Genomic DNA, 14664 nt, shown 5'->3' on the forward strand with positions numbered 1-14664 from the left:
TTACCATCAATTTCGTTATACTATATACGCAATCTGCGTCTCGCTAGCTACATACAGCTCTTTAGAACTATACGAAGCTCTTTAGAGCTATATGCGGCTCTTTAGAGCTACATGCGGCTCTTTAGAGCTACATGCGGCTCTTTAGAGCAGCGTTGACCTAAAATGTTAAACCATTAAAAAAATCTTTATTGCAACTTTGAGTTGTTACAAATTGGTTCCTGGCTCTCAAAGTAGGGCTTTCAATTTCAATTTCAATTAGCCTTTATTTCTGATACTTAGTATCTAGTTACATGTATACATATATTTTACCATGCATTTCTTATCTAGCTTACTATTTTTAACATGCAAACCATTTCGTGTATTACATTGCTTGATAATTTTAAAATTTATATTAATTTGAGTATCTATTGCTTCAGAATAGACACAAATTCAATTTATTTATATAAGTAGTTAATTTATTTGGCACATTTATTAGATATTTCAATTCTTAATTCATTTTTACTAGTACGCATAATACTCATTTGATTATTTAAATTTAAGTTATAGTTAGTATATTTAATTATTATCGATTTATTTTATTACACTAGATGCAATTTATGTTTCCAATATTGTATGAATTTTAATTTCAATTTTAATGCATTTAATTAATAGCTATATTTTATCTTTATAATTTAAATTACATGTTCATTCAGTGACATCGGTATCTTTGGTATCAGCTTGCCCCTTTGGCATAGGCCTCCCCTAGTGCTTGCCATAGCTTTCTGTTTGCGGCTTTTCTCCTCCATGTTTTGCCGGCTGTTTCCATAATCTCATCTTCCCATCTCTTCCTCTGCCGTCCTCTCCTTCTTTTCCCATCTCTTGGGTACCACATTATGATATCCTTAGACCATTTGTTCTTCTGGTTTCTTATAGTGTGTCCAGTCCAGTTCCATTTGAGTTTCATCACCGTATATGTTACATCTGCAACTTTAGTTTTACTTCTTATATTGGTTAGTCTGACTCGGTCCCTTAACTTTATATTTAAAATGCTTCTCTCCATGTTATTTTGACATACTTGCAGTGCTTTTTTATGCTTTTCGGTGAAAGTAGGGCTTACTTCACTCAAATTATGAATTTTTAAGGCTCTATAAGATTCATAAAACTTCTCTTCAAACCAGTAATGGGGGTCGGCTGTCATACTGTATCCGGCAAAGGAAAAAAAAAGAAATCAAACTAAAGTTTACTGTGCAGTTAAAATCTGTTATATTGTAAACATCCTTAGTTGATGATGTCACTACCCGCCCTTAATATTGTGGATATTTCTATCATCCTCATCAGAAACGCCGGCATTGACGTCATCGGCAACACGTTCATATGCAACGTCACGCGTCTTCAGCAAAGGCGGCATGGCGCGGGATAACACCTCCTGCGGGTCCGATCTGGAATGGCAATGAGGCCAATGAGAAATCATTTATTGCTTAGTGCTTACATCTTTGTCCACGCAGGAAAGCTTTTATCGCTGACTGTACTTTTCTTTCTACTTGTAACTAATAGTCATCGTTTTTTTTATTTTTTTATTATGAATGGGCTTACTCATGGCCACAGACTAGCCGAGGCGTAGACGTGGCCTACGATGGAGCGAGCTCGCCCAGAAGGTGCCTGTTCACTCTTGATTTGAAGGTTGCCGGGTTATAAGAACACGGAAATATAGACGCCGGCAAGGAATTCCATTCCTTGGCAGTGCGCATAAGGAAAGTAGAAGCAAAGCGCTTCGTGCGAATTGGTGGAATATCTACCAAGTAAGGATGGAAACCGGCCGTGCGTCTAAAAGTCCGATGGTAGAATGGGGACGGTGGAATAAGCTCGTGTAGCTCTTGGGCACACTCCCCGAAGTGCAACCTGTAGAATACCGACAGGCTGGCGACTTTCCGCCGATGGGCCAAAGACTGAAGCTTAGCCGTTAGCTTCTTGTCGCCAATCATCCTCCTGGCTCTGCGCTCCACTGAGTCCAAAGCGGCGAGTTGGTATTTAGCTGAGCCATCCCACAGGTGGCTGCAATACTCCATACACGACCGGACTTGAGCTTTGTAAAGTGTTAGAAGCTGTCCAGGTGTGAAGTATCGCTTCACCTTATTTAGGACGCCCAGCTTTCTGGCCGCAGTTTGTGCTTTAGACTCAATGAAGCTGCCGAAGCTGAGGACTGAACTCAGCTCCATGCCGAGGAGTTCCAGGCTGTCGGCAATAGGTACAGATGCACCCCGGAAAGAAGGAGTCAGGTCGAATGGACTCCGTTTTGCGGAAAATAGACACGTCTGCGTTTTGGAGGCATTGAACGTGACCAGATTGTCATCACCCCACTGGGAAACGAGACTAAGGGTCAAGTTCATTCGCTCAACCATGGCCTCTCTCTGTGAACGTATATCCTCCCTGCTGTCCCCTGCACTAGCCAAATATCTCTCAACAACCGTACTGTCATCTGCATAACCTACAATGCTGGGTTGCAGCATGTCGTTAATGTGGAGCAGGAAAAGGGTTGCGGAGAGAACAGACCCCTGAGGAACACCGGCGTCAATGGCCATGAGGTCTGAAGAGCAGCCATCAATAACTACTCTGACGTGTTGCCTCTTTGTCAAACTTATACGTACGAATTTATTAGTGTGGCAGAGAGGTGACACGTCGAACGTGGTTCGCGGTAGGCCCTCTGTTTTGAAATACCTCCAACGACATCCCACTTAGACCAAGAAAAGTCTACAGCAATTTTGATAGCCCACGCAGGGCTAATGTTATTTTAAACGTTAAACTTCTATAAATTATGACGTATAAATAACACTTGCACTGCGTGGGCTATCAAGAGTCTGCAGACTTCTCTTTGTCGGGTTTATGTTTGATTCCGGAACCCTAAAAAGATTTGTGTAAGTCGAAGGTGTGACCAACCTGGATACGTCCTTCATCTGAGCCACGCAGTACTCCTTGGGTGGAGAGAAGACGCACAGGGTCTTTTTGGAGGACGGTGTCTGGTATTCGCGGATGGAGGACTCGGCCGAGTGTTGCGAGTCACCCATATCACCCGGCCGTCCCTTCGGTACCTACTCACATAAATATAAGTATATTAATGTTGATACTTAATTTATATACATTACATTATTTATTATATTATAGGCGGACATACCACGCTGCGCTCTAGGACTCAAATAATAAGCGTAGCTCGGAAAGCGGCTAAGTTAAAATGGGAGTGGGCTGGCGATGTCTGCGGTGTCTGCCGAATGCCGGACGATTTGTGGGCCATGTTAACCACAAGTCTAACCGGGGATCCAGCAGATCCCGTAGGCGATGGCGGGATAACTTGGATTCCTTTTTGAGAGGCTGACCAGATATAGCACTAAACAGGGACGAGTAGAAAAAGAGGGGGGAGGCCTTTGCCCAGCAATGGAACACAGTGAGCTTTGACTCTTCTTCTTCCTCGCGTTATCCCGGCATTTTGCCACGGCTCATGGGAGCCTGGGATCCGCTTGATAACTAATCCCATGATTTGACGTAGACACTAATTTTTACGAAAGCGATTGCCATCTTACCTTCCAACCCAGAGAGGAAACTAGGCCTTATTGGGATTAGTCCGGTTTCCTCACGATGTTTTCCATCACCGAAAAGCGACTGACAAATATCAAATGATATTTCGTACATAAAATCCGAAAAACTCATTGGTACGAGCCGAGGTTTGAACCCGCAACCTCCGCCGGATTGAAAGCCGCACGCTCTTACCGCTAGGCCACCAGCGCTTCACACACACACACACACACAGTGAGCTCGACTAGTCATAACATTATTTCGCTAAATATATGGTAATTTAACAAACATGGACAAAGTGTAGATCGTATGTTAACAAGTCAAATTTTATTAACATTAGGTACCTAAACCAAAGAGAATTTACATTAGAGGAATATTGTCACAGTAAATTATGTAGTCAGTGCATTTACTGCCATCTTTCGAGATAAATGATTAATACTTTTAGAACGCCATTTGACTTTGATCCTTATTTTTTACCGATATGTTTAAATATGTTAAATGTCAAAAGCATTAAAAATTTGTCTCGAAAAAGATGGCAGAAAATGTATTAACTACATCATTTACTTTGTAAATATTCCTCTATTTCAAAGAAGTACCAAAGTAGTAGTAAAAGTAGTAAAAGTAAAAGTAGTAGTAAGAAGTAGTTTCTAAATTAAAAAAAGTACCTGTTACAAACTAAAATTCTTACATTATTTGCTTGAGCTTCTAGCTTTGCAATTGCGTTCTTGGATACTACCTGAAAATACAAGTATAGAGTGTAAAGACCAATTTAAAAAATATTAAACACTGTCATAGAGATAAAAAACCGGGCAAGTGCGAGTCGGACTCGCGCACGAAGGGTTCCGTACCATAGAGCAAAAAAAACCGAAAATAATGCAAAAAGAAAACGGTCACCCATCCAAGTACTGACCACGCCCGACGTTGCTTAACTTTGGTCAAAAATCACGTTTGCTGTATGGGAGCCCCACTTAAATCTTTATTTTATTCGGTTTTTAGTATTTGTTGGTATAGCGGATAGATATACAGAAATACATCATCTGTGAAAATTTCAACTATCTAGCTATCACGGTTCGTGAGATACAGCCTGGTGACAGACAGACGGACAGACGGACGGACGGACAGCGAAGTCTTAGTAATAGGGTCCCGTTTTACCCTTTGGGTACGGAACCCTAATACATAGATCGCTCACTCCAAATTCGAACATTCGAGTAAATTGTTATAATTTAAAACCGAAAAAATATACCTAACGAGGTGTAGTAGTGGATACCTACATAAAATTATAAAAACATACTTCCTAACTATAATGTTAATATCCAGAGAGGAAAATAGGGATTACGTTTATATCAAGGTCGTCTTCTTTCCTCTTAATAGGTACTCTTCTATTCAGTCGTGAGCCGAGCGCGCCCGAACAATTGAGTAACATACCACTGCCAAGTACTTATTTTGTAGGTTGTTTGCAACGCGGCGAGCAGGATGGGCACCTTTAACTAGGTTATTTTGTGTCTTGATTTAGTTTTAACTTTTTTTTATTAAATTTGAATTATTACCTAGCCTTGAAGATACTAGTTTACATTATACTTACATTCGCCGTTACTTGTGCCACCTACAATATATATATAATAAATTAGATAACACATGAAAAAAATCCTGATCACATAAAATAAAATTACATAAGTAGGTACATAAAGGGAAACCCTTGATTATTTTATCTACAGTTTTTTTAGAGAATTATTTTCAGGATATAAATGAAATTTACAAACCAGCTGTAAAATATATATTTTGTATGAGTAGGTACATATATAATAAGTAATAATTATATTATTTACCTCCTTTGTAATTTATTTGTCCTTATTTATGTAGTTAGCAGCATACTATCATCAATAACAACATCGAAAGGTACATATTTGAGTATGTTATTTTTAGGGTTCCGGACCCAAAGGGTAAAAACGGGACCCTATTACTAAGACTCCGCTGTCTGTCTGTAAGTCTGTCCGTCTGTCCGTCCGTTTCACAGATGATGTTTTTCTGTTGCTGCTATAACAACAAATACTAAAAACAAAACAAAATAAATATTTAAGTGGGGCTACCATACAACTAACGTGAGATTTTGCCGTATTTTGCGTTATGGTACGGAACCCTTCGTGCGTGAGTCTAACTCGCACTTGGCCGGTTTTTAAACACCTATTTGCATTTATATCGTACAACGTTTTATATACAGTACATATAGCCCTTTTACGCTAGCATGTGCTAATTATCGCACTAGTGCGGTAAAGTAGCACCATATGTAGGTACTGTAAATATATTGAGAACACACCAGAAAATGAGTAAACCCATACTAAACTTATTTTCATTAAGTCTTTCATTAAGTCATCTTTTGTATATATAGGTACCTATACCTATATCTGTAAAAGATAATTCAATGTTTTGTTGTAGAAATATGTATACCTGTAATGCTTCATCATCTTCTTTTCCTTCCTGCAAAATAGAATATTATAGTGGTACAGTTAAGTGGTTATTTATTTATTTTCACCACACCAGCTCGGAAAGGCATACTTTGCACTTCAAACACTGATAGCAAAGTCGCATTTTATTCACATGTGAAAGTAATCAAATCCAGTTTTTGAGTTGTTTACTTATCTTTGCTGGTAGAATTGACTTTTAAATGATGATTTTGGATGATAAATGTTTAATATCATTCATTTGGGTATGATATGGTTTGATTTTGTTTGATATTTTACATTTAATATTTGCTTCGGCTTGGTGTGGTGAAAATTTTTGTGTTTCACTCGGGGGGCAAATGTTGTTTAACCCTCGTGTTTTGAAACCAATGGTATCAATATTAGCACGAGCGGTTAAACAACAACTTTGCCCCCTTGTGAAACAAATAACTATTATTTAATCGTATGGCTACAAAAGTGGTTAGTTAATATAGAACTTTTTCGGGACAACCCATTATATTGAATAAGTGATTTTTTTGACATTACCTACATGTATAATCATTTATATTCGCATAGGTTTTCTATATTATTATTTGGCAATCCTACTCAGGTGAAATTTTTCATATTATGTATAAGTACCAATTAATGAAATTAATTTATTTGGATAATTCTCTAAAATATTAATTTAATAATAATAACTCAGTCTATACAGTTTACAATCTCGCTAGATTACAAACTAACGCTTTTTACAATTTAACGGTAAAAAAAATCTCGGTATTCTTAAAAAAATATTTCTTTTTTTAAGAATTTTTCAGGTAAAATAAAAAAAAACTTCAAAAATTATGAAAAAAAAAATTAATAATTATTTTTACTTTATAACTTATAAATCACATTTACAAATAAAGTGAAAACAACTACTTATATAAAACTAAAAAAATATATAATTTGTTTATTTTTGGATTTCATACAACGTAGAAAATTTTCAGAGTGGTAGAGCACCCCCTTGTAGTTGAGATAAAGTTACAAAACTTGGTGTACATTATCAGCATAATAAGTGTAACCAAATAAGGGGTGCCGCTTCTTCTAGCTAGAGTTTGAATTTTTCCCATACAAACGTGAAACACCCTAAAGTACGTAAGAAGGACGGCCTCTATGCATTAGTAAGACATTTTTACCTTGTTGCCCCAAATGGATTTTTTTACAAAAATATATTTTATGCAATAAAATATATTTTCTTATTATTATTTTTTTCCTGCATTAAATAACAAAAAAATGAGGTTGTCGCTATCTCATAAGTATCAAAAAACAGTTTAAAAAATTAAAAATATATTTTTAAGCCTTTATAAACAAGTTACAAACTTGATTTTTTTTAACTACATTAGGTGCATGTAACATCCAAATTTCAAAACAATAGAACCACTGGTTTAGCTACAAAAAAGTAAAAACGATTTAAATTTTTTTTTTGCCAAACTAAGGGGATTCTAGGCTTGAAATTTGGTAAAACGATATCTTATAATAAGACAAATAAACGCGTCTAAGAAAGCTATACATTTCAGCCAGGGGCAGTTTCACTATAGGATTGCGGCTAGACCCTTTTAGAGTCCGCAGCAAGCTCGGCTGCAATTCACTTCCCATACAAACGGAGTTTCATTCACGTTTTAAAACTACGTGTTGGATTGTAATGAAACTTTGTATATACAATGATGTTGAGGTTCATCTAGTCCTGTAACAAGTTTAATATAGCCCCAGAAGGACTAAGATGGCGGCTCTTTATCATTTGCCACCATGTCTGTCACGTTTTAACAAGTATCGTCCGTATTCGAACTTTAAGATATGGCACCGTTAGACTTTTTGTTGACCGATTCACTTCAGAGCACATTTTCAGAGCAATCTGTCTAACTACGTTTGTATGGAGGACCGAGCTTACTGCGGACTTTTAAGCTATATAAATGATTTTTTAAAGTCATTTGTCGCGATATTTTTTATGTGTTAATAATGTCCCTCGTTTATAACTTACCAATTTTTCGATCAGCTTTTCGCGGAAATAATTGGCTAAATATGTCCCAGTGCCCTGAAAATGAAAAAGTAAGTCAAGTAAATACCCCACTTAGTCTAACAGCCGTATTCGAACAATGAGATACGTCAAATACTAGATATTGAAACGATATGGATTGGATATGTTTGACACTTCAAACAAGTGTCAAAAGTGACGTTTTTGTTTGAAGAAACGTCAATTTTGACACTTGTTTGACACTGACATATCTAATCCATATCGTTTCCAGATCTATTAATTGACTTATCTTAAAGTTAGAAAAGGGCCGTAATACTCGAATGCCTATCGTGGTTTAGGTGTCTTATTATTAGTATTATTAGAATTATTTGGCCCAGACCATTGATTGAGTAACTGCCGTATTCGAACTTCAAGATATTCACAAAAGACGACACGTACTAGATCCATTCTAGATACGTTATAGTTTAGATATCAACTAGTTCTCTTTTGCAGCGCAATTCGGGCAACCAATGTCACTTTTACGTTAGATAGTGGAAATATATCCTGTGGAAATCGTTCAAGAGTACTCCAGAATTGCGCAAATGTCAAATTTGACAGGTTAGATCTTAAACATATCGTTATCGTATCTTGATGTCTATTTCAAAATCCGAATCGGGCCCTAAGATATGTACTTATACCTAAAATCTAAACAATTCCGTGCTACGAATTTGACAGGTAAACGAGATGGCGCTGTACAGCTCCATACGTTTTGCGGTAACTCTGATTGTCAAAAGTTGACGTTTGACAATTCGGACACCTTTTAGAACAACAATGACCCTATTTCAGAGCATGAGAAATGAAAAATAATATATTAAATAGGTGTATTGAGAGAGAACTTACGTATTTTAAGTCGAAGACTCATTGTGAGTGTTGTGTGCCACCCATCGTTTGACAATATGCCGTAAACGAGGGTAGTTTCTCACCCCCCTGCCGCCACTGGCGTCAGGGCCGAGTCCGCAGTCTGCGCCGGTCCGTCGCCGTCAACGCAAGCTCCTGATGACACTCCTCGGTACGGAGTGAAACATGTCGATTGTTTTTCGACTTAAAATACGTGTGACCCGTTCTTAATACATTTAATATATCTGTGTCTCACGGAAGTTATGTTGTTTAAATAATAATTAAATTTTCCGTAGTAGAAATACGTACCCTGGCTGCCACTGCAGTGAGCTAAAATAAGACGTATTCATGAAGATAAGACAAAGATTTTAGGCCTATTACAATGCGCTTATTTTTAATTTTTTTTTCTAAAGGGCCGGGCCCACTGATTAACAGGCCGCCGGACGGTATCGGCCTGTCAGTTAGAACAAAATTTTGACAGTTCAGAACAACTGACAGGCCGATACCGTCCGGCGGACTGTTAATCAGTGGGCAACTTAAGTGATCTATGTAATCCAGTTCAGCTAAAGAATTTTAATATGATATAGCGGGACCCGGTATTTTTTTGCTCGGGAACCCAGTGTGGCCTGTAGTTAATACGAGCAAAAAATTAACTGTAGGCTGTACAGTCACCGGCAATTGTTAATATGTTACTCTTTAAAGGCAGCAAAAATATGCGTAACGCTCTTAAAGGCTCTACAAATAAGATCGTGTCAGATCACTTTAAAGCTTATTCTAAGGCGCAATGTATTGCGAATTTTGTTATGTTCAAGGCGTGACAAGCAACGCCAATCACAATGATAATGGCGTCCATCGAATATAATATTTATTTTGTATGAAAATAAGAAGTCTCAAAAGTTTAGTAGTAGTAGTCTAATTTTTAAAAGTTATTGAACAAAAGTGTCACAGTTTGAAGAGTAACGTACAATCTGTTTCAATTATTTGCTCGTGTTACAGGCCACCCGGTATAAGGATGGAATACGAAAGGTATTTTATTAAAAATGCAATTCCATACGGTAAACATTAGTTGCCCATTTTTAATAATAACTGCGCAAACTAAGTCGGAGGCAGATGTTAATTAGTTTACGTATAAATTATTTAATTATTATATATAATAATTAATTATTAATAATAATTACTTAATTATTATTCATAATTATTTTTATATTTGCAATTTTGCATTGACTTTCTTTACAAAGACTTAATTTTATTAAAATATTAGAAAACCAATATCAACCTTTTCAGCACTCTGAAATATGACATAGACATAACAAGTTAATAACGGTGAATATAAAAATATGTATTTTTGTCATGTAAGCAAAGTAGGTGCGCAGAACAGAACAAGTGGCGCAAATGTGCTGTCCTCGGTGAGGGATACATATTTGCGCCATTTGGCGTAGAAACTCTGGGACCGTGGGGGCCTAGCGCAAAAGCCTTATTTAAGGAAATGTCCCAGCGTCTCATCGACACCACAGGTGATCAGAGGGCTGGCAGCTACCTCGGCCAGAGAATAAGCCTGGCCATCCAAAAAGGAAACGCTGCCTGCCTCCTGGGCACCATAACAAACGAAGGTGACCTGGGGAGCATTTTTTACCTATAAGTTAATTTAAGATCTTTAAATTTTAGTTTTAATTTTAATGTTGTATTTATTACTAGCTGTGCCCGCGGCTCCGCCCGCGTGGAATTCGGTTTGTGTCAGTAAGCTGCTAAATATATAAAAAATAGTAAATTACATTACGCTGTATTTTTTTATTCAAAAAATTATAACATTTATAATTTCCTGCATGATCATTTCTTAAAATAATTCTATCTTATTGTTTCATACTTTTTAGAGCGCGATTTGTAGTAGTCCGACTTCGCCCGACTCTTTTAGTATAAGAAAGTCGAAGTCGCCTATAGCTTTGGACCGCGTGCAGTGCGCCACATACGTCGGGAAATTCCCGACTCTTTTAGTATGAGGGCGCAGAAGGAGCCCGGCTTTGGAACGCATTCAGCGCACCACGTGCGTCGGGCGTAACCCGACGCTTTGAGTATGAGGGTGCCTTCGGCTCCCAACTTTGGCGAGCGTACAGCGTGTCACGTACGTCGGGTTACGCCCGACGCTTTGAGTATGAGGGCGCCGAAGGCGCCCGGCTTTGGAGCGCGTATAGCGTGCCACGTGCGTCGGGCGTAGCCCGACGCTTTGAGTATGAGGGTGCCTTCGGCGCCCAACTTTGGCAAGCGTCCAGCGTGTCACGTACGTCGGTCTACGCCCGACACTTTTAGTATGAGGGCGCAGAAGACGCCCAGCTGTGAAACGCGTACGTTACGCCCGACGCTCTGAGTATGAGGGCGCCGGAGGCGCCCGGCTTTGGAATGCGTACAGCGTGTCACGTACGTCGGTCTACGCCCGACCCTTTGAGTATGAGGGCGCCGAAGGCGCCCGGCTTTGGTAACCATACAGCGTGTCACGTACGTCTCTTTTAGTATGAGAAAGTCGAAGTCGCCTGGCTTTGAACCGCGTGCAGTGCGCCAAGTTGTCGGGCTACGCCAGACTCTTTTAGTATGAGGGCGCCGAAGGCGCCCGGCTTTGGAACGCGTACAGCGTGCCACGTGCGTCGGGCGTAGCCCGACGCTTTGAGTATGAGGGTGCCTTTGGCGCCCAACTTTGGCAAGCGTCCAGCGTGTCACGTACGTCGGTCTACGCCCGACACTTTTAGTATGAGAGCGCAGAAGACGCCCAGCTGTGAAACGCGTACGTTACGCCCGACGCTCTGAGTATGAAGGCGCCGGAGGCGCCCGGCTTTGAAATGCGTACAGCGTGTCACGTACGTCGGTCTACGCCCGACCCTTTGAGTATGAGGGCGCCGAAGGCGCCCGGCTTTGGTAACCATACAGTGTGTCACGTACGTCTCTTTTAGTATGAGAAAGTCGAAGTCGCCTGACTTTGAACCGCGTGCAGTGCGCCAAGTTGTCGGGCTACGCCAGATTCTTTTAGTATGAGGGCGCCGAAGGCGCCCGGCTTTGGAACGCGTACAGCGCGACACGTACGTCGGGTTAAGTCTGAAGTAGTGACGGATTAAGATATTTTGATGCCCTAAGCATTTCTGGACCCCCTCCCCCGTAGTGCCCCCTCTCCCTAGGGTCATTAAGATTACATTTTTTTTTGGTAAATTGAGTGAAGTTCATTGCCGCATTACAGCTGAGAATGGAAATCAGTCACATCATTTTATTACGAAAATTGACAGTGCCGCAGCAGTAATGTTGCAACAGAGTACCTAATGCTGCTGCAGTCGCCACCTGAATGTCACCTTTATCATATGTTAGGTTAGAATGATGAAATGATAGAATGTAATTGAAAACGCGAGCGAAGCGAGCGCGAAAATTTTTCGATATAAAAACGCAATTTGATAGACAGTTGTTGTACATTTTTACTTTTAGTATGGAAATCAGTCACATCATTTTATCACGAAAATTGACAGTGCTGCAGCAGTAACGTTGTAACAGAGTAATGCTGCTGCAGTCGCCACCCGAAGTCCCGAATGTCACCTTTATAATATCCTAGAAAGTGATTGAAAACGCGAGCGAAGCGAGCGCGAAAATTTTTCGATATAAAAACGCAATATGATAGACAGCTGTACATTTTTGCTTATAGTATGGAAATCAGTCACATCATTTTATCACGAACACTGACAGTGCCGTAGTAGTAATGTTGAAACAGAGTACCTAATGCTGCTGCAGTCGCCACCCGAATGTCACCTTTATCATATGATAGGTTAGAATGTAATTGAAAACGCGAGCGAAGCGAGTGCGAAAATTTTTCGATATAAAAACGCAATTTGATAGACAGTTGTACATTTTTACTTTTAGTATGGAAATCAGTCACATCATTTTATGACGAAAATTGACAGTGCTGCAGCAGTAACGTTGTAACAGAGTAATGCTGCTGCAGTCGCCACCCGAATATCACCTTTATCATATTTTAGAAAGTCATTTTTCGATATAAAAAACGCAATTTTACTTTTAGTCCCAACCAGGCGCGAATCCAGGATTTCATACAAAGAAGGGATGGGACAGTTCTCTATCAGCCTAGCTTCGCATAGGGCTCGATATTTAAGGGTATTTTCATGCATAAAAGATGCAAGAAAGCAGAGCTTGGAATTGACCAAGTGAATTGAATTGGCGAAGTGTGAGCAAGGCAGTAGGCCCAGCTGCGAAAGAGGAACGCTTGGATTTGGATCCACGCCCAAGTGTAATTAAGGCAGAAGATCAACTTTGCCGTAAGGCAGAAGGCTTCGCATAAGACCTAACGCCGAACCGCAAAAGAGTGGATTGAAATCGAATCTATGCATGTAATCACACTCTTCTACTGCTACCGATTGTTTCCCAAAGAATTAAGAATTAATTCCATACAAAAATAACCGGTTTGCATTCCCTAGTCGGGCTAAGGTTAAGGCATTCAGAAGTTAAGGTGTTATAAAGAAACTCAGAAATAAATATATACCTACATACAAACACGAATGCTGAAACACAATACACTCTCTCTCTCTCTCTTTTTTCTGGGTAGTCGTGTAAAAGATGGCACTGTGCAATGAGGGGTAATTAATTTACTGTCGTTTAATTTTGTTGTATATTATTAATTCGACATAATTATTCAATTAAATTTGTTGATTGATGTCCGTACCCCCTCATCTAAACTTAGAGTTAATTTGGCAAAAACCTTCCTCGGTGGCTATTCATGTCAATACGTATTAAATTCAGCGCCATCTGTTAGTTTACCAGGATACTCAATAGTGGTAGCACATATTTGAAAAAAGTTTGCCCCTCCTTCCTAAGTAGCGCCATAAGATTCAGGGGCAAACTTAAATCAAGCGAGGATTGTGGCTACCCCCCCTTTTAAGGGTTGAATTTTTATAGCCTATAACCTGGCCGGAGATGTCTTCGACCGATTAGTAAAGTTTGCATCAAAATCCGTTCAGCCGTTTTCACGTGATGCGCGTTCAAATAAACAGACAAACAGATAAACAGATAAACAGACAAACAGACAAAAATTCTAAAAACTGTTGGAACGTGTTCTGTTATCGATTCTAAGTATCCCCAGCCAACTTTTTTTCAAATATCTTCCATGTACAGACTTTCGACCCTCTACAGCTTTATTATATGTATAGATCATTTTATTTGTTATCAGCAAATATATTGTCAATGCATGTACAGAGGTTGTTGTTGAGTAAATTGTAATTTAGGTACCTACAGAAGGTTCACTCTCTAACAAAACGCGTCTATTAAGGGGCCCAACAGATTACCAGTTCGCCTAACGATATCATCTGATATCGTCCGGCGAACTGGTAATCTGTTGGCCCCTTTACGACAAATATGACCGCAAGGTGGCGCAAGCGTGAGCAAGCGTCCGTTCCGTAGCGGTGCGCGGCAACTACTACTGCTAGACACCAACATTGGTGTGGGCCGCATGTACTTGTAGCGACGCGACGAAATCGCGGAGTGAGCCACTCCTGATGCAATTACAAAAACATACTATATTTGCAGTGGGATCTCTTTTTAGAAGACTAATCTGAGTCTAGACATGAAGATTCAAATAATAGAATAAAGATGAGAAGAATGTTTGTAAGGAAATAAATTATGATTATTGTTATTATTGTTTGTTACAATGTTATTGCAAAAGTGTTATAGGCCTTGTTATTACAAGTTACCTACGCACATTTTGTTCAAATATGACTGTTGTTATATAGTTGACTAAAGTCGGTGCCATTATCATAATAA

At 39.3% G+C, this 14664-nt stretch overlaps 1 protein-coding gene across 1 annotated transcript in view; it reads right to left on the bottom strand.

Annotated features, from left to right (window-relative positions):
* Nucleotides 1-1273: 1273 nt before the first annotated feature.
* The window catches only part of LOC134675771 (uncharacterized), a 43062-nt gene continuing 29671 nt past the window's right edge, over nt 1274-14664 (bottom strand). Inside the window, exons 3-5 of the mRNA XM_063534078.1 lie at nt 4232-4279; nt 2914-3065; nt 1274-1418 (exon numbers count right to left, since the gene is read on the bottom strand). Of these exons, the coding sequence (XP_063390148.1) occupies nt 1274-1418; nt 2914-3065; nt 4232-4279 (345 nt within the window). The remainder of the gene's footprint in view (nt 1419-2913; nt 3066-4231; nt 4280-14664) is intronic.

Source organism: Cydia fagiglandana, chromosome 23, assembly GCF_963556715.1.
Source record: "Cydia fagiglandana chromosome 23, ilCydFagi1.1, whole genome shotgun sequence".
Classification (NCBI taxonomy): Eukaryota; Metazoa; Arthropoda; class Insecta; order Lepidoptera; family Tortricidae; genus Cydia; species Cydia fagiglandana.